This window comes from Oryx dammah, unplaced genomic scaffold, assembly GCF_014754425.2.
Source record: "Oryx dammah isolate SB20612 unplaced genomic scaffold, SCBI_Odam_1.1 HiC_scaffold_17, whole genome shotgun sequence".
In the NCBI taxonomy this organism is placed as follows: domain Eukaryota; kingdom Metazoa; phylum Chordata; class Mammalia; order Artiodactyla; family Bovidae; genus Oryx; species Oryx dammah.
In genome coordinates this window covers 16,237,997-16,260,990 of record NW_024070201.1, presented here as the reverse complement: position 1 = coordinate 16,260,990, position 22,994 = coordinate 16,237,997, and the positions used below count along the sequence as shown (strand labels likewise).

General features: G+C 42.0%; 1 protein-coding gene across 1 annotated transcript in view; it reads left to right on the top strand.

Annotated features, from left to right (window-relative positions):
- ALKBH8 (alkB homolog 8, tRNA methyltransferase) overlaps nucleotides 1-20,402 on the top strand; it is a 117,085-nt gene extending 96,683 nt beyond the window's left edge. Inside the window, exons 10-11 of the mRNA XM_040257911.1 lie at nucleotides 10,526-10,675; nucleotides 18,043-20,402. Of these exons, the coding sequence (XP_040113845.1) occupies nucleotides 10,526-10,675; nucleotides 18,043-18,600 (708 nt within the window). The 3' untranslated portion in view covers nucleotides 18,601-20,402. The remainder of the gene's footprint in view (nucleotides 1-10,525; nucleotides 10,676-18,042) is intronic.
- Nucleotides 20,403-22,994: the final 2,592 nt, after the last annotated feature.

The following is a 22,994-nucleotide window of genomic DNA, read 5'->3' as shown; positions in this document are numbered from 1 at the left end:
ATGGTCATAGTTTCATAGCCAAAATTTAGACTAGATAGTGCTCAAATCAGCCCTGATAACAAGGGCAGCTGGTCCCAGTGGGGACTGCCCCTTTGGGGGAGGTGAGAGATCTTAGTTTGACCAGCCCCAGGCTGTTGATTTGGAGAAGGCAATGGCAACCCAGTCCATTTGGATGGAAGAGCCTGGTAGGCTGCAGTCGATGGGGTTGCAAAGAGTTAGACACGACTAAGTGACTTCACTTTCACTTTTCACTTTCATGACTTGGAGAAGGAAATGGCAAGCCACTGCAGTGTTCTTGCCTGGAGAATCCCAGGGAGGGGGAGCCTGGTGGGCTGCTGTCTATGGGGTCGCACAGAGTCGGGCTTGACTAAAGCGACTTAGCAGCAGTAGCAGCAGGCTGTTGATTATAGAAGAGTCCTGACAGTGCAGGAGACCTGGGTTCAATCCCTGGGTCGGGAAGATCTGGAGAAGGAAATGGCAACCCACTCCAGTACTCTTGCCTGGAAAATCCCATTGACGGAGGAGCCTGGTGGTCTATAGTCCATGGGGTCATAAAGAGTCAGGCACGACTGAGTGACTTCACTTTCTTTGTCATTGGATCAGAGCTATAGAACAAGTCGTTTAAAATTTTTCCCAAGGGGTTCCCAGGTTGGTTGTGGAACCTTAGAGGTAGAATTTCCCATTTCAGCTCAAGCTGTTCATACCAGATGTCTGCGTGCTCAAAACAATCTTTGTGTTCAAACCAAAGTAACCAAAGCAAACCAGAACCTCACCAACTGGAAGTCACATTCCAAACAAAACAAATGGCAAAGAGATGCCTAGAAATCAAAAGCCAAATGGAATAAACAGCAATGTAAACCCCCAAAAGAAAGCCGTATGTCAAAAAAAATGCCCCAAGAGGATGGCAAGAGATACCCAGAAGAAAAGCCAAATGTGACTTCTCAGTCCTACTAGATCTATGACCTGGCAGAGTCAGTGCTAGCGGCCTTTTTTTAGTTCTGATATAGTTTCAAGCAATTTCTTGTTGGTTTCCTGTGAAATTCCTCTATTATTTCCTTTTCTAGAACCTTCTGATAACAAAGTAAGCATTCTATTCAGTGTGTTTGATCTTATGGACTGGCTTTTTCTAACTATGCATGCAAAAATATCAATTTTTGAATATCAAAAGAATCCCAACTTTTTAGGTTGATGTTTCCTTCAGTATAATTTCCTCAATTAAGTAGTTGCATAAAACAAGGTCCGATGCTGTAAAGAGCAATATTGCATAGGGACTGGGTATGTTAGGTCCATGAATCAGGGCAAGTTGGAAGTGGTCAAACAGGAGATGGCAAGAGTGAATGTTGACATTCTAGGAATCAGCAAACTAAAATGGACTGGAATGGGTGAATTTCATTCAGATGACCATTTTATCTACTACTGCGGGCAGGAATCCCTTAGAAGAAATGGATTAGCCATCATGGTCAACAAAAGAGTCTGAAATGCAGTACTTGGATGCAATCTCAAAAACTACAGAATGATCTCTGTTTTCGTTTCCAAGGCAAACCATTCCATATCACAGTAATCCAAGTCTATGCCCCAGCCAGTAACGCTGAAGAAGCTGAAGTTAAACGGTTCTATGAAGACCTCCAAGACCTCTTAGAACTAACACCCAGAAAAGATGTCCTTTTCATTATAGGGGACTGGAATGCAAAAGTAGGAAGTCAGGAAACACCTGGAGTAACAGGCAAATTTGGTCTGGGAATGCGGAATGAAGCAGGGCCAAGATGAATACAGTTTTGCCAAGAAAATGCACTGGTCATAGCAAACACCCTCTTCCAACAACACAAGAGAAGACTCTACACTTGGACATCACCAGATGGTCAACACCAAAATCAGATTGATTATATTCTTTGCAGCCAAAGATGGAGAAGCTCTATACAGTCAACAAAAACAAGACCAGGAGCTGACTGTGGCTCAGATCATGAACTTATTACCAAATTCAGACTTAAATTGAAGAAAGTAGGGAAAACCATTAGACCATTCAAGTATGACCTACACAAATCCCTTATGATTATACTGTGGAAGTGAGAAATAGATTTAAGGGCCTAGATCTGATAGACAGAGTGCCTGATGAACTATGGAATGAGGTTCGTGACATTGTACAGGAGACAGGGATCAAGACCATCCTCATGGAAAAGAAATGCAAAAAAGCAAAATGGCTGTCTGGGGAGGCCTTACAAAGAGCTGTGAAAAGAAGAGAAGCAAAAAGCAAAGGAGAAAAGGAAAGATATAACCATCTAAATGCAGAGTTCCAAAGAATAGCAAGAAGAAATAAGAAAGCCTTCCTCAGCGATCAGTGGAAAGAAATAAAGGAAAACAACAGAATGAGAAAGACTACAGATTTCAAGAAAATTAGAGATACCAAGGGAACATTTCCTGCAAAGATGGGCTCGATAAAGGACAGAAATGGTCTGGACCTAACAGAAGCAGAAGATCTTAAGAAGAGGTGGCAAGAATACACAGAAGAACTGTACAAAAAAGATCTTCATGACCCAGATAATCACAATGGTGTGATCACTCACCTAGAGCCAGACATCCTGGAATGTGAAGTCAAGTGGGCCTTAGAAGGCATCACTCTGAACAAAGCTAGTGGAGGTGATGGAATTCCAGTTGAGCTATTTCAAATCCTGAAAGATGATGCTGTGAAAGTGCTGCACTCAATATGCCAGCAAATTTGGACAACTCAGCAGTGGCCACAGGACTGGAAAAGATCAGTTTTCATTCCAATCCCAAAGAAAGGCAATGCCAAAGAATGCTCAAACTACTGCACAATTGCGCTCATCTCACACGCTAGTAAAGTAATGCTCAAAATTCTCCAAGCCAGGCTTCAGCAGTACATGAACCATGAACTCCAGATGTTCAAGCTGGTTTTAGAAAAGGCAGAGGAACCAGAGATCAAATTGCCAGCATCTCCTGGATCATGGAAAAAGCAAGAGAGTTCCAGAAAAATATCTATTTCTCCTTTATTGACTATGCCAAAGCCTTTGACTGTGTGGATCACAATAAACTGGAAAATTCTGAAAGAGATGGGAATACCAGACCACCTGACCTGCCTCTTGAGAAATCTGTATGCAGGTCAGGAAGCAACAGTTAGAACTGGACATGGAACAACAGACTGGTTCCAAATAGGAAAAGGAGTACATCAAGGCTGTATATTGTCACCCTGCTTATTTAACTTCTATGCAGAGTACATCATGCGAAACACTGGCTGGAAGAAGCACAAGCTGGAATCAAGATTGCAGGGAGAAATATCAATCACCTCAGATATGCAGATGACACCACCCTTATGGCAGAAAGTGAAGAGGAACTAAAAAGCCTCTTGATGAAAATGAAAGAGGAGAGTGAAAAAGTTGGCTTAAAGCTCAACATTCAGAAAACAAAGATCATGGCATCTGGTCCCATCACTTCATGGGAAATAGATGGGGAAACAGTGGAAACAATGTCAGACTTTATTTTTGGCAGCTCCAGAATCACTGTAGATGGTGACTGCGGCCATGAAATTAAAAGACGCTTACTCCTTGGAAGGAAAGTTACAACCAACCTAGATAGCATATTGAAAAGCAGAGACATTACTCTGCCAATGAAGGTCCATCAAGTCAAGGCTATGGATTTTCTAGTGGTCATGTATGGATGTGAGAGTTGGACTGTGAAGAAGGGTGAGTCCCGAAGAATTGATGCTTTTGAACTGTGGTGTTGGAGAAGACTCTTGAGAGTCCCTTGGACTGCAGGGAGATCCAACCAGTCCACCTGAAGGAGATCGGCCCTGGGTGTTCTTTGGAGGGAATGATGCTAAAGCTGAAACTCCAGTACTTTGGCCACCTCATGCGAAGAGTTACTCATTGGAAAAAGACTCTGATGCTGGGAGGGATTGGGGGCAGGAGAAGGGGATGACTGAGGATGAGATGGCTGGATGGCATCACTTGACTCGATGGACATGAGTCTGAGTGAACTCCGGGAGTTAGTGATGGACAGGGAGGCCTGGCATGCTGCGATTTATGGGGTCGCAAAGAGTCGGACACAACTGAGCAACTGAACTGAACTGCAAATATAAGTTTTTTATGTACATAACCCTGGCTGGAGTGTTAGAAGCTGCTTTCTGATGTTCCTTGTTTCTAAGAGACTCTATTTCCCATTTTAAGTTGAATGTGTTGTGGATAAAGTTCAGTCTTCACTTTTATCCCAACAAATTCTATTAAGGCACCTGAATTGAGGAAGAGCCTTATGTCAGCCTCTTACCTAACTCAGCACAGACCACTCAGTCTCCTACAACTGAACAACCTCAGTATCTTCCTACTGAGCCTCCCCCACCAGTACTTTTCCACTGGGTGGGTTTTTCCTGGTGTCTTTCAACCATCCCTTCCCTCCCTCCCCAAATTTTTCTACTGCAGGGGTATTTCTTAGTATCTTACAACTGAGCTCCCTTAGTGTCTAGACCATAAGTGGGTATGTCTGAGTATAGTTCAGCTGGCCTCCTCCCCCCGGTATCTTTCAACTCGGAGGGGCAGGTAACCTGCTCAACTGCCAAATAAAATTCAGAATCATCAACCAATACAGGAGAGACTTAGTGAAATTCATCTGGACTCCTTGAGGAAGCAGATGGCCCCAAGGGACAGCTGCTGGTACCAAAGCTCTGGTTCCTTGTAGAGTTCAGGTGAAGGGGAGAAGTCCATCTGGGTTGCTTCACTGGTTGCCATAACTGTGGATTAAAAAATGATGCACTACATGAGAGTGCAAGTTAGGTTTTGTTTGGGGCAAAATGAGGACTGCTGCTCCAGAGACAGCAGCTCAGCCAGCTCTGAGAAACTGTTCCAAAATGGTAGTGGGGGAAGGTCAATGTATATGATTTAGGTGAAGGGAGAGTTCAGTGCAATCAAGTGCCTACTTTACGAATGGTTTTCAGCTAGTTATGAGGAGCTGATGCCAAGGGATGTTCAAATTACTGTACTATTGTACTCATTCCACATGCTAGCTAGATTAATGCTCAAAATCCTTCAAGCTAGTCTTCAGTAGTACGTGAACTAAGAAATTCCAGATGTACAAGCTGGATTTAGAAAAGGCAGAGGAACTAGAGATTAAATTGCTGACTTCTGCTGGATCACAGAAAAAGCAAGAGAATTCCAGAAAAAAATCTACTTCTGCTTCATTGACTATGCTAAAGCCTTTGTGTGGATCACAACAAACTGTGGAATATTCTTGAAGAGATGGGAATACCAGCCCACCTTACCTGCCTCCTGATAAACTTGTATGCAGGACAAGAAGCAACAGTTAGAAGTGGACATGAAACAATGGACTGGTTCAAAACTGGGAAAGGAGTATGTCAAGGCTGTATATTGTCACCCTGCTTATTTAACTTATATGCAGAGTACATCATATGAAATGCTGGGCTGGATGATTCACAGCTGGAATCAGGATTGCTGAGAGAAATATCAAAAATCTCATATACAGATGACACCACCTTCATGGCAAAAATCAAAGAGGAACTAAAGAGCCTCTTGATGAAGGTGAAAAAGGAGAGTGAAAAAGCTGGCTTAAAACTCAACATTCAAAAAACAGATCATGGCATCTGACTCCCATCACTTCATGGCAAATAGGTGGGGGGAAAGTGGAAACAGTGTCAGATTTCATTTTCTTGGACTCCAAAATCACTGCGGACAGTGACTGCAACCACGAAATTAAAAGACACTTGCTCTTTGGAAGAAAAGCTATGATAAACCTAGGCAGTGTATTAGAAAGCAGAGACACTAGTTTGCCAACAGAGTCCATGTAGTCAAAGTTATGGTTTTCCCAGTAGTCATGTATGGATGTGAGAGTTGGGCCATAAAGATGTCTGAGCGCCAAAGAATTGATGCTTTTGAACTGTGGTGCTGGAGAAGACTCTTCAGAGTCCCTTAGACAACAAGGAGATCAAACCAGTCAATCCTGAAGGAAATCAACGCTGAATATTCATTGGAAGGACTGATGCTGAAGCTGAAGCTCCAATTCTTTGGCCACCAGATGCAAAGAGCTAACTCATTGAAAAAGATCCTAATGCTGGAAAAGATTGAGGGCAGGAGAAGGAGGCAACAGATATGAGGTGGTTGGATGGCATCATCAACTCAATGGACATGAGTTTGAGCAAACTCAGGGAGATAGTGAAGGACAGGGATGCCTGGCATGCTGCAGTCCATGGGGTCACAAAGAGTCAAAAACAACTTAGTGACAACAACACCAACAATGTCACTGTGTAGGGATTTTTTGCTATTGCTAAGTCACTTCAGTCGTGTCCAACTCTGTGTGACCCCACAGATGGCAGCCCACCAGGCTCCCCTGTCCCTGTGATCCTCCAGGCAAGAACACTGGAGTGGGTTGCCATTTCCTTCTCCAGTGCATGAAAGTGAAAAGTGAAAGTGAAGTCGCTCAGTCATGTCCGACTCTTAGCGACCCCATGGACTGCAGCCTTCCAGGCTCCTCCATCCACGAGATTTTGCAGGCAAGAGTACTGGAGTGGGTTGCCATTGCCTTAGTGCTTTCTAAAATGGGGAGATGCAAGGATTGGGATTGTGAAATCATTTCCTGAAAATATCTAACTAACTAAAGACCTGTTCTACCAGTTTCTTTGGAGCACTGAGTGGCTCACTCTCCACCCTGAACTCCCTTCAGTTCAGTTCGGTTCAGTTCAGTCACTAAGTCGTGTCCAACTCTTTGCAACCCCATGGACTGCAGCACAGCAGGCCTCCCTGTCCATCACTGACTCCCGGAATCCACTCAAACTCATGTCCATTGAGTCGGTGATGCCATCCAACCATCTCATCCTCTGTTGTCCCCTTCTCCTCTTGCCTTCAATCTTTCCCAGCATCAGGGTCTTTTCAAATGAGTCAGCTCTTCACATCAGGTGGCCAAAGTATTGGAGTTTCAGCTTCAACATCAATCCTTCCAATGAATATTCGGGACTGATCTCCTTTAGGATGGACTGGTTGGATCTCCTTGCAGTCCAAGGGACTCTCAAGAGACTTCTCCAACACCACAGTTCAAAAGCATCAATTCTTCGGCACTCAGCTTTCTTTATAGTCCCACTCTCACATCCATACATGACTACTGGAAAAACGATAGCCTTGACTAGACGGACCTTTGTTGGCAAAGTAATATCTCTGCTTTTTAATATGCTGTCTAGATTGGTCATGACTTTCCTTCCAAGGAGTAAGCGTCTTTTCATTTCATTTTTCGGGGTGTGTCAGACATTAGCAGCTGCAGCAGCACAGGATTCAGTCTTGCAGAGGCAATGGCAGATGCCCTTGGCAAGCCCCAGTTTGCAGTTGACACTTTCTGTGTTTGCAATCTCTATTCTGTAGGCTGCAGCATTGAGGATTGTAGGCCGCAGGATTGTAGGTGGGGAAAGCTGGTCTAGGGGGTTATGTGGGCTTCCTGGTTAGAAAGACTGCCCACTGGTGAAGCTGGGTCTTGTTCTTCAGCTGGGCAGGGCTGTGTCAAAAGATGTGTCTAAGAGGTAGTTGTGGGCTCAAGAAAACTTTTGGCAACTTGTCTGCTGATGGGTGGGTCTGTGTTCCCTCCCTGTTGGTTATTTGGCCTGAGGCGTCCCAGCCCTGGAACCAGAGGCTGTTGAGTGGGGCCAGGTTTTGGTGTCTCCAGGAGAGCTCACACCAGTGAGCTGGTACTTCTGCCACCAGGGTTTTTATCTCCTCAATGAGCCAGAGCCCTCCCTACCCCTACATACACACACTTGCCCCTGCAGGATACCCTTCAAGACCAACAGGTATGTCTAGCATAGGCTCCTGTGAAGTCACCAAGTTCCTGGGTCTTGGTATGCATGAAACCTTGTGTGCCCCCTCCAAACTGGAGTTTCTGTTTCCCCTAGTCCTCTGAAATTCCTGCACTCAAACCCTGCTGGCCTTCAAAGCCAAATACTCTGGGGCCTCCTCCTGATACCAGCTTGCAGACTGGGGAGCCTCACCTGGGGCTCAGTCCTGTGGGAGAAACTCGGTGATGTATTTTCAGTTTGTGGGTTGCCCATCCAGTAGGAGTGGAATTTGATTGTGTTGCAGATGCACTCTTCCTACTGTCTCATTGTGGCTTCTTCTTGTCTTCTTTAGGGTTCTTTTCCACTGGAAGGACCGATGCTGAAGCTCCAATATTTTTGCCACCAGATGCAAAGTGCTGACTCATTAGAAAAGACCCTGATGCTGGAAAAAATTGAGGGCAGGAGGAGAAGGAGGCAACCAAAGATGAGATGGTTAGATGGCATCACTGACTCAATGGACATGAATTTGAGCAAACTCAGGAAGATAGTGAAGGACAGGGAAGCCTGGTGTGTTGCAGTCCATGGGGTCACAAAGAGTTAGACACAACTGACTGGCTGAACAAGAACAACAAAACAAAATGGAAACATTTACCTTTTCTCTCTACCTGATCCTTCCAGAGATTGGAAACTTTTAGGTTTCCAGTAGCTTAACAAATAAGTCAGAAAAACTGTCTTGCTAACTACATATCAAGATGAGGGACATAAAAGCCTGGTGTGCTATAGTCCATGGGGTCACAGAGTCAGACATGACTTGGCCACTGAACAACAACAAGGCCAATTATATATCTTACACAGGTAACAAGAGCAGTTAATTAGGAATTGTGCCACTGTTGTTATTAAAGGACTCTTAGTACTTTTCCATCTTAAAATGTAATCAAAATGACATTACTATATTTTACTTCTAGCTTGTTACCTTTTATTATACCTCAGGTATTAATGCAGCTATGGGCTGGAATACTGAAGCTATTGAATGTTAATTAGAAATTGAGCAAATTCATATTAAGCATGACTGACATGGCAGTGTGACTTTACTCAGCATTGTTTTGATGAAAAGATTCACATCTTTATTCTCAGATGAATTGAGGGAATACTGATCCTTCAGCATTAATCAAGACTTACCACATCAAAAATTCCAATGAGTAAATAAAAACTTGATGTGGCTACTTCTGTTAGATGAAATCTATTTATATATATCTCCTCTCTGTTGTAGAGATTGGGTTAAGAAGAAATATCTGGAGATAATCATTAGTGATTTAACTTTAACCTCCAATTCCTTCCCTAGTTTATATGTGCACATTGCATGTGCATGCATGCACTTTCTCTCTTTTTCTCTTTCTTGTCTTTCTCTGTCTCTGTCACTCCCTCTATATATGGTATCTTTAGAACAGCAAAGCTGTGTACAAAACAATAGCAAAACTAGAGAAAAGACAAGCAGTCCTAACCCACAAAAACTTGTCACAGAACCAGACATATCCATAAGGTATGTTAGGCCTCACCTGCTTGGGGAGATTAAAGGATGCTGTTAGCTGCCTTCACTGTTTTCATTGCCATAGAATGGGTTGGTTATACTAAAAATTTTAATTCAATTGCATTTTACAAATTTCAAATGCAACACTGTATTCTTGTCAGTTCAGTTTAGTTCAATCACTCAGTTGTGTCCGACTCTTTGCAATCCCGTGGACTGCAGCATGCCAGGCTTCCCTGTCCATCACCAATTCCCGGAGCTTGCTCAAACTCATGTCCATCAGTGATGCTATCTAACCATCTCATCCTCTGTCATCTCCTTCTCCTGCATTCAATCTTTCCCAGCATCAAGGTCTTTTGATGAGTCAGTTCTTCACATCAGGTGGCCATAGTATTGGGTTTCTGTGTCAGTATCACTCCTTCCAATGAATATGCAGGATAGATTTCTTTTAGGATTGACCAGTTTGATCTCCTTGCAGTCCAAGTGCTCTCAAGAATCTCCTTCAACACCACTGTTCAAAAGCATCAGTTCTTTGGTGCCTAGCTTTCTTGAGATATACATATTTAGCAGAACAGGAATCAATACTTTAAAAAATGAAATAAGTTATTTAACTTTATTTAGGGTGATTTTATTTTATGATGGTACAAGTCATACATCTTGAAAAGTGTAAAGAAGCAGGAAAAAATAAGCCATCCTCATGACATCTGGGCCATTACTAAATAGTTTATATCCTAATAAGAGATACTTTGAACCTATTATTTGTAGCTCCCCCACCAAAAGACTGAATGTCTTTATTTATGTCATAATTTCCCTGGCAGTCAGTGGTTAAGACTCCATGCTTCCACTGCAGGGGACGCAGGTTTGATCCCTGGTCAGGGACCTAAGATCCACATGCCATGTGGCATGGCAAATAAAATAAGATAAAAAATAAAATATTACAAAAAAATTCAAGATTCTGAATGGTGATAAATTAGATGCCAATTAGAACGTCTCATTTCCACCAGTGTTATTTTTATTCTAGTCATTCATTTCCATTCACTAATTTGAATTCTATCTAATATCTGTTAAGATAATAAATGCTGCCTTGTAAATTATATAAATGATTTTGTACTGGCTGTAAGAACTGATAATATAATAGTCTTAGACCCTTTCACAATGAATATGAAATCTGTCTAATAACTTTATGGCATTTAAACAAGATGTTTGAAATTCTTTATCTCTTACAGATTGGCTGTGATCATAGCCAAAACCTTGTGGACATTTGTAGAGAGAGGCAATATCAGGCCTTTGTCTGTGATGCTTTGGCAGTACCAATCCGCAGTGGATCTTGTGACGCTTGCATTTCCATTGCTGTTATTCACCATTTTGCTACAGCAGTAAGTATTATCTTTCTTGCTCTAAAAACTTATAACTAAGTGGCAGGAAGCAGGAACAAGATGGCGGAGGAGTAGTTGGACATGGAGTACATCTCTCTTCACAGATACATCAGGAGTGCACCTTCAGACACAGAAGTGCTTGCAGAACACCAGCTGAGAGCGGACAGAGTACCTGACTACCAGAAAAGAATATATAGAACCATGCAGAACTCTGTAGGATGAAGGAACTAGGGGGAAAAACAGGAGTGTTAGTAGAACTGGATCTGCCCTCAGCAGATAGGGGAACTGAAGCAGGGGTCCAATCCCCACATCAGGGCAATTGCTAGGTCCAGCATTTAAGGCTGAGAGTGAAGCAGCCGATCTGTGACAGCCTAAATGGAATGAGAATCAGACAGTCCTTGCTGCAGTTATATGTGCCCCGGACAGGGACGCAGGTCCCCTAGAAGCCGCAGCAGCTGGGAGCTGGAGTGTAAGGGTTCAGGAGCAATCCCAGGGCAAGGACTGCTGTTGACTGTGTAGAGACGGACTGAAGGGACATGAGGGAGGAGATAGTGGTGGGACATGCCTGTGGAGGAAAGTTAGGCAGCCATGGAAGCAAGATGATACTGCTGAATCATGCATAGTGGATCAGTCACCATAGCCTCTCTCTCCCCATACCCCATTGGTTGCTGAACAATAGAGAGGCTGGCCCATCAAGCACCTGACACGCAGAACAACAGAATAGGACCCCACCCAGGGTGCCCCTTTAAGTGCCTGACAACGCCGATCTACAGAGCAGGACTCCAGTTGGGGGGCCTATGTGCCTGATGCGCCAAACAACAGAGAAGGACCCCAGGCAAGGGAGCCCTCTAAGTGCTTGAAGGGGTGGAACTATGGAGAAAGACTAGCCAAAGAGGCCTTCTGATTGCCAACTACTAGAGGCTTGAGAAAAGACTCTGATAGGGCCATAACTCCTGCAGCTGAGGCAGTCTGTGTCCTTGCACACTTGGTGCCATCAGGGTCCCCTCGACCCAAGCAGCCATGCCACCTTCACGCTTAACCCTTACTAGGGCAGAGCTGCCACAGGCAAAAAAAGACTTGCACCTATGCACATGTGTTCTCTTCGGTTTTGTCCAACTCTTTGCGACCCTGTGGATTGTGGCCTGCCAGGCTTCTCTGTCAGGGAGGGGGTTCTCCAGGCTAGAATACTGGAGCATATTGGCCGATACTGGTTGCCCTACCCTTCTAGAGCACTATATTTCCTGCTGCCCTAGCTGCCATCTCCCCTGAGAACCTGGTGCTGCCAGAACCCCTCTGACCCAAGCAGCTGCACCACCTCCACACCTGGCCCTCACAGGGGCAAACCCAAGTCCTTCAGGAAAGCCTCAGGAGCAAACCCCAGTGGATGACCCACATGCAGAGGTGGAAATAAAACCACAATTGAAACCCAGGGGCAGTGTGGAAGAAGACCCAAAACCTTCCCACCAGCTATACCAGATGTAGATTAAATCCACATGATCAACTAGGCAGACTCTGTGTCTATGGAATATATAAAAGGACATTGAGAGCTCCCACAAAAGAAAATGTACTCATTCTGATAGCTGTGGACATTGGAGGCAAGAACACACAGGAGTAGGACCAGATTAGAGTCTGAGTTGTCCCCACAGCAGGTCCAGAGACCAGCACAATGTTGGAGGGCATCCGAGGGAGGCGAGGTAGACTGTGACTCCCAGTGAGGGAAAGGATGCTAACAACAGAGACTTAAGAAAAACATTTATTATTCTTATATTTTGACTTGTTCTGTAGTTTCTTTTGGATTTTTTTCCACTTTTCCTTTTTTTCCCCTGTGTTGTAGTTGTCAGTTATTAGCACTGTGAGATCTAATTAAGCTTTGGAGTTTTTTTAAATCACACTTTGTATTGCTGTTATAATAAACCTCTCCCTCTCCAATGGCCTTTTGAAGTTCTGTGGAGTTACCCTTTTTTTTTTCTTTTTTCTCTTTTTTAATAATTTTAACTTAAAAAAAAATTTAAACCTATTATTTTTTCTACATTTATTCCTTTGTTTACTTTTCCTATCCTTTTCCTGTCCTTTTCCCATCCTTTTCTTGTCCTTTTCCCTTTGCAGTTAATCTTTAATATATATAAATCTTTGTTTACCTCTGTTTAACTTTGCATTTGTATTCTTTTCCTTCTTTCCTTTCTTTTTCTCACCATATTTGTTTGTTTTGTTTTCATTGCTTTATTGCCCAGTTGACATCTTGCTTTGGTTTTGTTTTCCAGTTTGTGCTTCAGTTAATTTTGTTCTTAACTGGTGGATATCATTTTTGGTTTCCTTTGTTTGCAGGGTCAGTCTATTGTACTTTATTTTTGTTGGACTGTTTTGAGTTTGCTTCTGGGTATATATGTGTATATTCCATTATTTTAATTATTATTTGCCTGATTTTATAACTGCACTTGTCTGTGGATCATCTTTGGTTTCTTATGTTTGGGTATTTGTTTTAATCTCATTCAATGCCATAACTGACCTTTTCCAGTCCTGTGGCCACTGATGAGTTTTCCAAATTTGCTGGCATATTGAGTGCAGCACTTTCACAGCATCGTCTTTCAGGATTTGAAATAGCTCAGCTGGAATTCCATCACCTCCACTAGCTTTGTTCGTAGTGATGCATTCTAGGCCCAAAGAGATCTCTAGTCTTTCCCATTCTGTTCTTTTCCTCTATTTCTTTGCATTGATTGCTAAAGAAGGCTTTCTTATTTCTTCTTGCTATTCTTTGGAACTCTGCATTCAGATGCTTATATCTTTCCTTTTCTCCTTTGCTTTTTGCTTCTCTTCTTTTCACAGCTATTTGTAAGGCTTCTCCAGACAGCCATTTTGCTTTTTTGCATTTCTTTTCCATGGGGATGGTCTTGATCCCTGTCTCCTGTATAATGTCATGAACCTCATTCCATAGTTCATCAGGCACTCTATCTATCAGATCTAGGTCCTTAAATCTATTTCTCACTTCCACTGTATAATCATAAGGGATTTTATTTAGGTCATATCTGAATGGTCTAGCGGTTTTCCCTACTTTCTTCTATTTAAATCTAAATTTGGTAATAAGGAGTTCATGATCTGAGCCACAGTCAGCTCCTGGTCTTGTTTTTCTTGACTATATAGAGCTTCTCCATCTTTGGCTGCAAATAACATAATCAATCTGATTTTGGTGTTGACCATCTGGTGATGTCCATGTGTAGAGTCTTCTCTTGTGTTGTTGGAAGAGGGTGTTTGCTATGACCAGTGCATTTTCTTGGCAAAACTGTATTAGTCTTTGCCCTGCTTCATTCCGCATTCCAAGGACAAATTTGCCTGTAACTCCAGGTGTTTCTTGACTTCCTACTTTTGCATTCCAGTCCCCTATAATGAAAAGGACATCTTTTCTGGGTGTTAGTTCTAAGAGGTCTTGTAGGTCTTCATAGAACCGTTCAACTTCAGCTTCTTCAGTGTTACTGGTTGGGGCATAGACTTGAATTACCGTGATATTGAATGGTTTGTCTTAGAAACGAACAGAGATCATTCTGTCGTTTTTGAGATTGCATCCACATACTGCGTTGCTAGTAAAGTAATGCCCAAAATTCTCCAAGCCAGGCTTCAGCAATACGTGAACCGTGAACTTCCTGATGTTCAAGCTGGTTTTAGAAAAGGCAGAGGAACCAGAGATCAAATTGCCAACATCTGCTGGATAATAGAAAAAGCAAGAGAGTTCCAGAAAAACATCTATTTCTGCTTTATTGACTATGCCAAAGCCTTTGACTGTGTGGATCACAATAAACTGGAAAATTCTGAGAGAGATGGGAATACCAGACCACCTGACCTGCCTCTTGAGAAATCTGTATGCAGGTCAGAAAGCAACAGTTAGAACTGGACATGGAACAACAGACTGGATCCAAATAGGAAAAGGAGTACGTCAAGGCTGTATATTATCACCCTGCTTATTTAACTTCTATGCAGAGTACATCATGAGAAACGCTGGACTGGAAGAAACACAAGCTGGAATCCAGATTGCCGGGAGAAATATCAATAACCTCAGATATGCAGATGACACCACCCTTATGGCAGAAAGTGAAGAGGAACTAAAAAGCCTCTTGATGAAAGTGAAAGAGAAGAGTGAAAAAGTTGGCTTAAAGCTCAACATTCAGAAAACGAAGATCATGGCATCTGGTCCCATCACTTCATGAGAAATAGATGGGGAAACAGTGTCAGACTTTATTTTTGGGGGGCTCCAAAATCACTGCAGATGGTGACTGCAGCCATGAAATTAAAAGATGCTTACTCCTTGGAAGAAAAGTTATGACCAACCTAGACAGCATATTCAAAAGCAGAGACATTACTTTGCCGACTAAGGTCCGTCTAGTCAAGGCTATGGTTTTTCCAGTAGTCATGTATGGATGTGAGACTTGGACTGTGAAGAAGGCTGAGCACCGAAGAATTGATGCGTTTGAACTGTGGCGTTGGAGAAGACTCTTGAGAGTCCCTTGGACTGCAAGGAAATCCAACCAGTCCATTCTGAAGGAGATCAACCCTGGGATTTCTTTGGAAGGAATGATGCTAAAGCTGAAACTCCAGTACTTTGGCCACCTCATGCGAAGAGCTGACTCATTGGAAAAGACTCTGATGCTGGGAGGCATTAGGGCAGGAGGAGAAGGGAAGGACAGAGGATGAGATGGCTGGATGGCATCATGGACTCGATGGATGTGAGTCTGAGTGAACTCCGGGAGTTGGTGATGGACAGGGAGGCCTGGCATGCTGAGATTCATGGGGTCGCAACGAGTCGGACACAACTGAGCGACTGAACTGAACTGAATGCCATAACAAACCACCTGTGGAATTGCCATTTCTGGCAAGAGATCAAGCCCTGAGCCTTTGGAAAGGGAGCACTGACTCCAAGACCCTAGGCCACCAGAGAACGCCTAATCCTAGGGAGTATCAAACAGTGAGAACTCCCATAAAGGAAACCACTTGAATACAAGACCCAGCATCATCCAACTACCAGTAGCACCCTGTGCAGGATGCCTCATCCAAATAAGAAACAAGACAAAAATACAAACCCAATCATCAGCAGACAGGATTACCACCTCACTCAGCCCTGCCCCATCAGAGGAAAAAAGAAAACTCAGCACAAATCTCACCCTTTAGGAAGTTTACACAAACCACTGGACCAGCCTTAGGAAGGCAAAAACCAAAAGGAAGAAAGAATTCAACCTTGAAGCTAGGGGAAAGGAGACCTCAAACACAGTAAGTTTGAAAAAGAAATGATGAAAAGACAGAGAAATACTGCACAAATGAAGGAATAAACTAGAAACACAGAAGTCCATAAATGAAGAGGAAATAGGCAAACTGCCTGAAAAAGAATTCAGAATAATGATAATAAAAATGATCAGAAACCTTGAAAATAGAATGGAGAAAATGCAAGAATCAATTAATAAAGATCTAGAAGGATTAAAGAATAAACACACAGAGGCAAACAACACACTTAATGAAATTAAAAATACTCTAAAAAAGAATCACAACATTGTCTTCTGTGACATGAATCCAGTTGATTTTCTAGTAGGCTGAATTCAGTTTCCAAAACTAAAGCGCTTAATATTAATGGATGCAATGCTTTACAGCTTTTGAAGTGTTCTGACATTGTACATTACCTTCTTTAATGTTCAAAAATTCTCAAAATTAGCAAAGCTGGTATGTCACCCTCATTTTTCAGATTAAAAAAAGCAGTCTTGAAAAAAAAAATACTCTAAAAGGAATCAATAGCAGAATATCTGAAGCAGAGAATGCATCATTGAGCTGGAAGATAAAATAGTGGAAATAATTGCTGGAGAGAAGAGTAAAGTAAAAGACTGAAAAGAACTGAGGTAGTCTTAGAGCGGAGAAGTACTCTTGCCTGGAAAATCCATGGACGGAGGAGCCTGGTAGGTTGCAGTCCATGGGGTCGCTAAGAGTCGGACACGACTGAGCAACTTCACTTTCACTTTTTACTTTCATGCATTGATGAAGGAAATGACAACCCACTCCAATGTTCTTGCCTGGAGAATCACAGGGACGGGGAAGCCTGGTGGGCTGCCGTCTATGGGGTCGCACATAGTCAGACATGACTGAAGCTACTTAGCAGCAGCAGTCTCAGAGACCTCTGGGATAATACTAAGTGGCAGGAAATGTTCATAGATTTTACTGATTTGGACTACATTTCAGCTTTTCCTTTCTTTCCATGTCATAAAGTGTACCCCAGTTTTTAAAGAAAGCCTGTAGAATGGAGATGAGCTACATGGGAGTTGTGCTTTCTTAAACAGAGGTCTGTTGTGACTGTGCTTTACTGCTGCATATTTCTGCCTTTTTCCTGCCTGAGTCTTACTCATCTTTAAATGTCTTCCTCAGATCCACAGAGTTGCAGAACTTGAGCAATAAGAGACTGTAAGAGATCAGCTGTAGGCCCTTGAAGCTTTGTACTCTTCTCAGCCTCTGAGCTTCTTCTCTATTTCTGTTTCCCATCTTGCTTCCTCAGCTCTTTCTCTCATTCCCAAGATCTGAGTTTCATGTTCTTCCCATTGTAGTTTTCTTCTTTTCATATTCTTTTTTTCAAAACTCAAGTATTTAACTAGTAGTGGTATGCTGATGTTTTTAATTAGTCACTATGCTTCTAATTTTAAAATAAGCTAATTTAATATTTTATAGGAAAAAAATAATCTTATTACTCTTGAGTGTTACTCATTTTCTCCTGATCTAGGCAATAACATAGATTCCTCTGTGCTGGAGTTACTGGCACCTTAACTGAATTCAAAACAAAACAGAACACCTTCTGTGCCTCTGTATTATTATTGGAAAGAAAAAAAATTTTTTTTTCTATTTATCCTTTTACCCCTCCTTGACTGCAGAACACAATTCTTCTTTTTTCCTTCTTCTTTTTCTTTTTTTTTTTTTTATATAAGATTTGTCTTATGTTTGATTTTCTGTGCTGTCCATCTTAATTGAAAACAGTTCAGTTCAGTTCAGTTCAGTCGTTCAGTCGTGTCCGACTCTTTGTGACCCCATGAATCGCAGCACGCCAGGCCTCCCTGTCCATCACTAACTTCCAGAGTTCACTCAGACTCACGTCCATCAAGTCAGTGATGCCATCCAGCCATCTCATCCTCTGTCGTCCCCTTCTCCTCCTGCCCCCAATCCCTCCCAGCATCAGAGTCTTTTCCAGTGAGTCAACTCTTCGCATGAGGTGGCCAGAGTCCTGGAGTTTCAGCTTTAGCATCATTCCTTCCAAAGAACAGCAGTCAATCATGTTTCCCATTTGCTCTCCGTATCTCTTTCTGGCTGATAAACGATAATACAGTTTTGGTTTTGTTTTGTTTTGTTTCCACTAGGAGCGCAGAGTGGCAGCTCTCCAAGAACTTGTTCGACTCCTAAGACCTGGTGGGAAGGCACTCATCTATGTTTGGGCTATGGAGCAAGAATATAATAAGAAGAAGTCCAAGTATCTTAGAGAAAACAGAACTAGCCAAGGCATGAAAGAGGAAATTAGCAATGATACATCAGTGCAAGAGTTGCTTGTGAAGCAGTTGCCTAATGTAGGCAATCAAGACTCAGCACATTCTGTCTCCTCCATAAATGACTTTCAAGATGGAGGATGTAATTCAAGGAATGTTGCTAATTCCAAGTTGCCTATTCATACTAACAGGACTTCTTTTCATTCTCAAGACTTACTGGTTCCTTGGCACTTTAAGGGAAATGCTGGTAAGGACAAGTGTGTTGAGCCGTTTGGTCCATTAGGATCCCGTGACCCAGGTCCTGTGTTTCATCGTTATTACCATGTGTTTTGTGAGGGAGAATTGGAAGCTGCCTGCCGGACTTTGAGTAATATCAGCATACTGCAAAGTTACTATGATCAGGGGAACTGGTGTGTAATTCTTCAAAAGGTCTGATTATCTCTATGAACATATATATAGGGAAGAAGTGCTTGACTTTTTTTAAAAAAATGAGATTAAATTACCTATATTTTTTAATTAAAGAGAAAATGTGTGGAAAAGTATCAAAGGCGAGTGCCTGGGAGAAATTTGAAAGTAGAGACTAGTTAGGATATATTCAGTCTACTACTATTGCTGACATCACTTAATCGATGATGGAGGAACAGGGATGGTTTTAAAAGTAATTGAAGTAGTTCATGAAATATTTGGGATCTTAGGGTAAGAATACAGCATTTTGAAGATAAACTTTTGTTATAAAGTGTGATAAATGAACTAAATTATGTAGACTCTTAATGAAGTAATCACATAATAGTTTATCAATAATAAAATATTCCTGTTCAGTAGAAAATTGTCTGCAATTTTATCTGTGGTTGTTAGCTCTAAAATCACAGATGATAACCACTCTGTCACTGCACTTTACTAGCACAGGGCTTGACAAATCATAGGTACTCAGTAAAATTTTAGTCAGTTGGATAGTACCCATACATTAAGGTAGGGGTTTTCATCCAATAAAAGCTTACTGAAATTGTACAATGTACCAGTCATTATTTTAAGTTCTGGGAGGGGAACAGTGAACAAGAAAAATACAAAGTTGATACCCTTGTTGAGCTTATATTCTAGAAGGAAAGATAGACAATAAACAATATAGGACACTGGGGTTTGATCCCTGGATCAGGAAAATGCCCTGGAGAAGGGAATGGCAACCCACACCAGTATTCTTGCCTAGAAAATTCCATGGACAGAGGAGCCTGGTGGCCTATGTAGTCCATGGGGTCACAAAGCATCCAACATGACTGAGTGACTTCATAGTCGATTAGCAATGTTGTAATAGTTTCAGGTGAACAGTAAAGGCACTCAGCCATACATATGCCTATATCCATTCTCCCCCAAACCCCTCTGAGGCCCATCCAGGCTAGCACATAACATTGAGCAGAGTTCCATGTGCTATACATTAGGTTTTTGTTGGTTACTCATTTTAAGTATAGCAGTGTGTACATGACCTTGCCAGAGTCCTAACCATCCCTTCCCCCTGGCAACCATGAGTTTGTTTTCTAACTTTGTGAGTCTCTTTTTGTTTTATAAGTTCATTTGTATTATTTCTTTTTAGACTCTACATGTAAGGGTTTTCATATGATATTTCTCCTCTGTCTGACTTACTTCACTCAATATGACACTCCCTAGGTCCATCCATGTTGCTGCAAATGGCCTAACTTCATTCTTTGTAATGGCTGAGTAATATTCCATTGTGTGTATGTGTATATATATATGTGTATATATATACCACATCTTTACCCATTCCTCTGTCGATGGGGCCTAAAACCTTCACTATAGTGCGAGAACTTCCTTGGTATTATTGTTCTCCAGTTTGTGAGTCACCTACCCAGCAGGTATAGGATTTGATTTTATCATAATTGTTTCCCTTCTACCATTTTGCTGTGGCTTCTCCTTTGTCCTTTGATGTGGGGTATCTTTTTTTGGTGGGTTCCAGTGTCTTCCTTTCTGCCAGGTGGATTGTTTGCCACTGAGCCAGCAGGGAAGCCCTCCAGAAACAGTAGTGATCAATAAATCTTAGATGAGATATTGATTACTTTTGTCATGGAATTTCAGTACAGGATTATACATTGCCCTTTAGATGAATTTGTAAGGCTCATGATATGAGAAGAAAGAATTATAGGCTAAAAATTTAGCCTTCTGATCTCTATGTCAGAAGCTTTATCTGTCTCTTTTATACTTTAATAAAACTTTATTGTATAAAAAGCTCTGAGCAGTCAAGCCTCATCACTGGCACCAGATCAAATTCCTCATCTCCAGAGGCCAAGAATCCCGGTATCATTCACAGCTCATCACAGAAACATTTCAATACAAAAGAGATCCTTCCAGAACTAAGAGTCTTTCAGTAGTACAGAGCTATAGATTACAAAATGAAAATACATATAACCCCCCTAATTTGTGTAGCTTCACAGGTGGCTCTATGTGGGTCAGGAAGATCCCCTGGAGGAGGGCATGGCAATCCACTCCAGTATTCTTGCCTGGAGAATACCATGGACAGAGGAGCCTGAAAGGCTACGGTACATAGGATCGGACAGAGTGGGACATGAATGAAGTGACTTTGCACTCACACACCCTAATTTGTCAAGAAATAGCTGGAGCAACAGGCTAATTTGACATTGGAATACAGAATGAAGTAGGGCATAGGCTAACAGAGTTTTGCCAAGAGAACACATTGGTCATAGCAAACACCCTCTTCAAACAGCACAAGAAACGACTCTACACATGGACATAACCAGATGGTCAATGTCAAAATCAGACTGATTATATTCTTTGCAGCCAATGATGGAGAAGCTCTATACAGTCAGCAGAAACAAGACTGGGAGCTGACTGGCTCAGATCATGAACTCCTTATTGCCAAATTCAGATTTCAATTGAAGAAAGTGGGGAAAACCAGTAGACCATTCAGGTATGACCTAAATTATATCCCTTACAATCACACAGTGGAAGTGACAAATAGATTCAGTGGATTAGATCTGGTAGACAGAGTACCTGAAAAACTATGGACAGAAGTTGCTGACATTGTACAGGAAGCAGTAATCAAGATCATCCCCAAGAAAAAGAAATGCAAAGAGGCAAACTGGCTATCTGAGAAGGCCTTACAAATAGCTATGAAAAGAAGAGAAGCAAAAGGCAAAGGAGAAAAAGAAAGATATACCCATTTGATGCAGAGTTCCAAAGAATAGGAAGGAGAGATAAGAAAGCCTTCCTCAGTGATCAGTGAAAAGAAATAGAGGAAAACAAGAATACGAAAGACTAGAGATAGCTCCAAGAAAATTAGAGACACTAAAGGAAATTTTCACACCAAGATAGGCACAATAAAAGATAGAAATTGTATGGACCTAACAGAAGTAGAAGATATTAAGAAGAGGTGGCAAGAATACACAGAAGAATTATGCAAAAAAGATCTTCACAACCCCAGATAATCACCATGGTGTGATCACTCACCTAGAGCTAGACATCCTGGAATTTGAAGTCAAGTGGGCCTTAGGAAGCATCACTATGAACAAAGCAAGTGGATGTGATGGAATTCCAGTTGAGCTATTTCAAATCCTGAAAGATGATGCTGTGAAAGTGCTGCACTCAATATGCAGCAAATTTGGAAAACTCATCAATGGCCACAAGACTGGAAAAGGTCAGTTTTCATTCCAATCCCAAAGAAAGGCAATGCCAAAGAAAGCTCAAACTACCACACCACTGCACTTATCTCACATGTTAGCAATGTAATGCTAAAACTTCTCCAAGCCAGGTCATGAGTAAATGAACCGTGAACTTCCAGGTGTTCAAGCTGTACTTAGAAAAGGCAGAGGGACCAGAGATCAAAGTTCCAGCATCCCTTGGATCATCAGAAAAGGAAGAGAGTTCCAGAAAAACATCTACCTCTGCTTAATTGACTACACCAAAGCCTTTCACTGTGTGGAACACAACAAACTGTACAATTCTTCAAGAGATGGGAATACCAGAGCACCTGACCTGCCTCCTGAGAAATCTGTATGAAGGTCAAGAAGCAACAGTTAAACCTGGACATGGAACGACAGACTGGTTCCAAATTGGGAAAGGAGTGTCAAGGCTGTATATTATCATTCTCTTTATTTAACTGTTATGCAGAGTACATCATGAGAAATGCTGGACGGGATGAAGCACAAGATGGAATCAAGATTGCCGAGAGAAATATCAATAACCTCAGATATGCAGATGACACCACCCTTATGACAGAAAGCAAAGAGGAACTGAAGAGCCTCTTGATGAAGGAAAAAGAGAGAGAAAAAGCTGGCTTGAAACTGAACATTTAAAAAAATGAAGATCATGGCATATGGTCCCATCACTCCATGGCATATAGATAAGGAAACAGTGAGAAACTTTATTATTTTGGACTCCAAAATCACTGCAGATTGTGACTGCAGCCAGGAAATTAAGACTCCTGCTCCTAGGAAGAAAAGTTATGACCAACCTAGACAGCATGTTAAAAAGCAGAAACATTACTTTGCCAACAAAGGTCTATCTAGTCAAAGCTATGGTTTTTCCAGTAGTCATGTATAGATGTGAGAGTTGGACTACAAAGAAAGCTGAGTGCCAAAGAATTGATGCTTTTGAACTGTGATGTTGGAAAAGGCTCTTGAGAGTCCCTTGGACAGCAAAGAGATCAAACCAGTCCATCCTAAAGGAAATCAGTCCTGAATATTCATTGGAAGAACTGATGCTGAAGCTGAAACTCCAATACTTTGGCCACCTGATGAGAAGAACTGACTCATTTGAATGACCCTGATGCTGGGAAAGACTGATGGTGGGAGGAGAAGGGGATG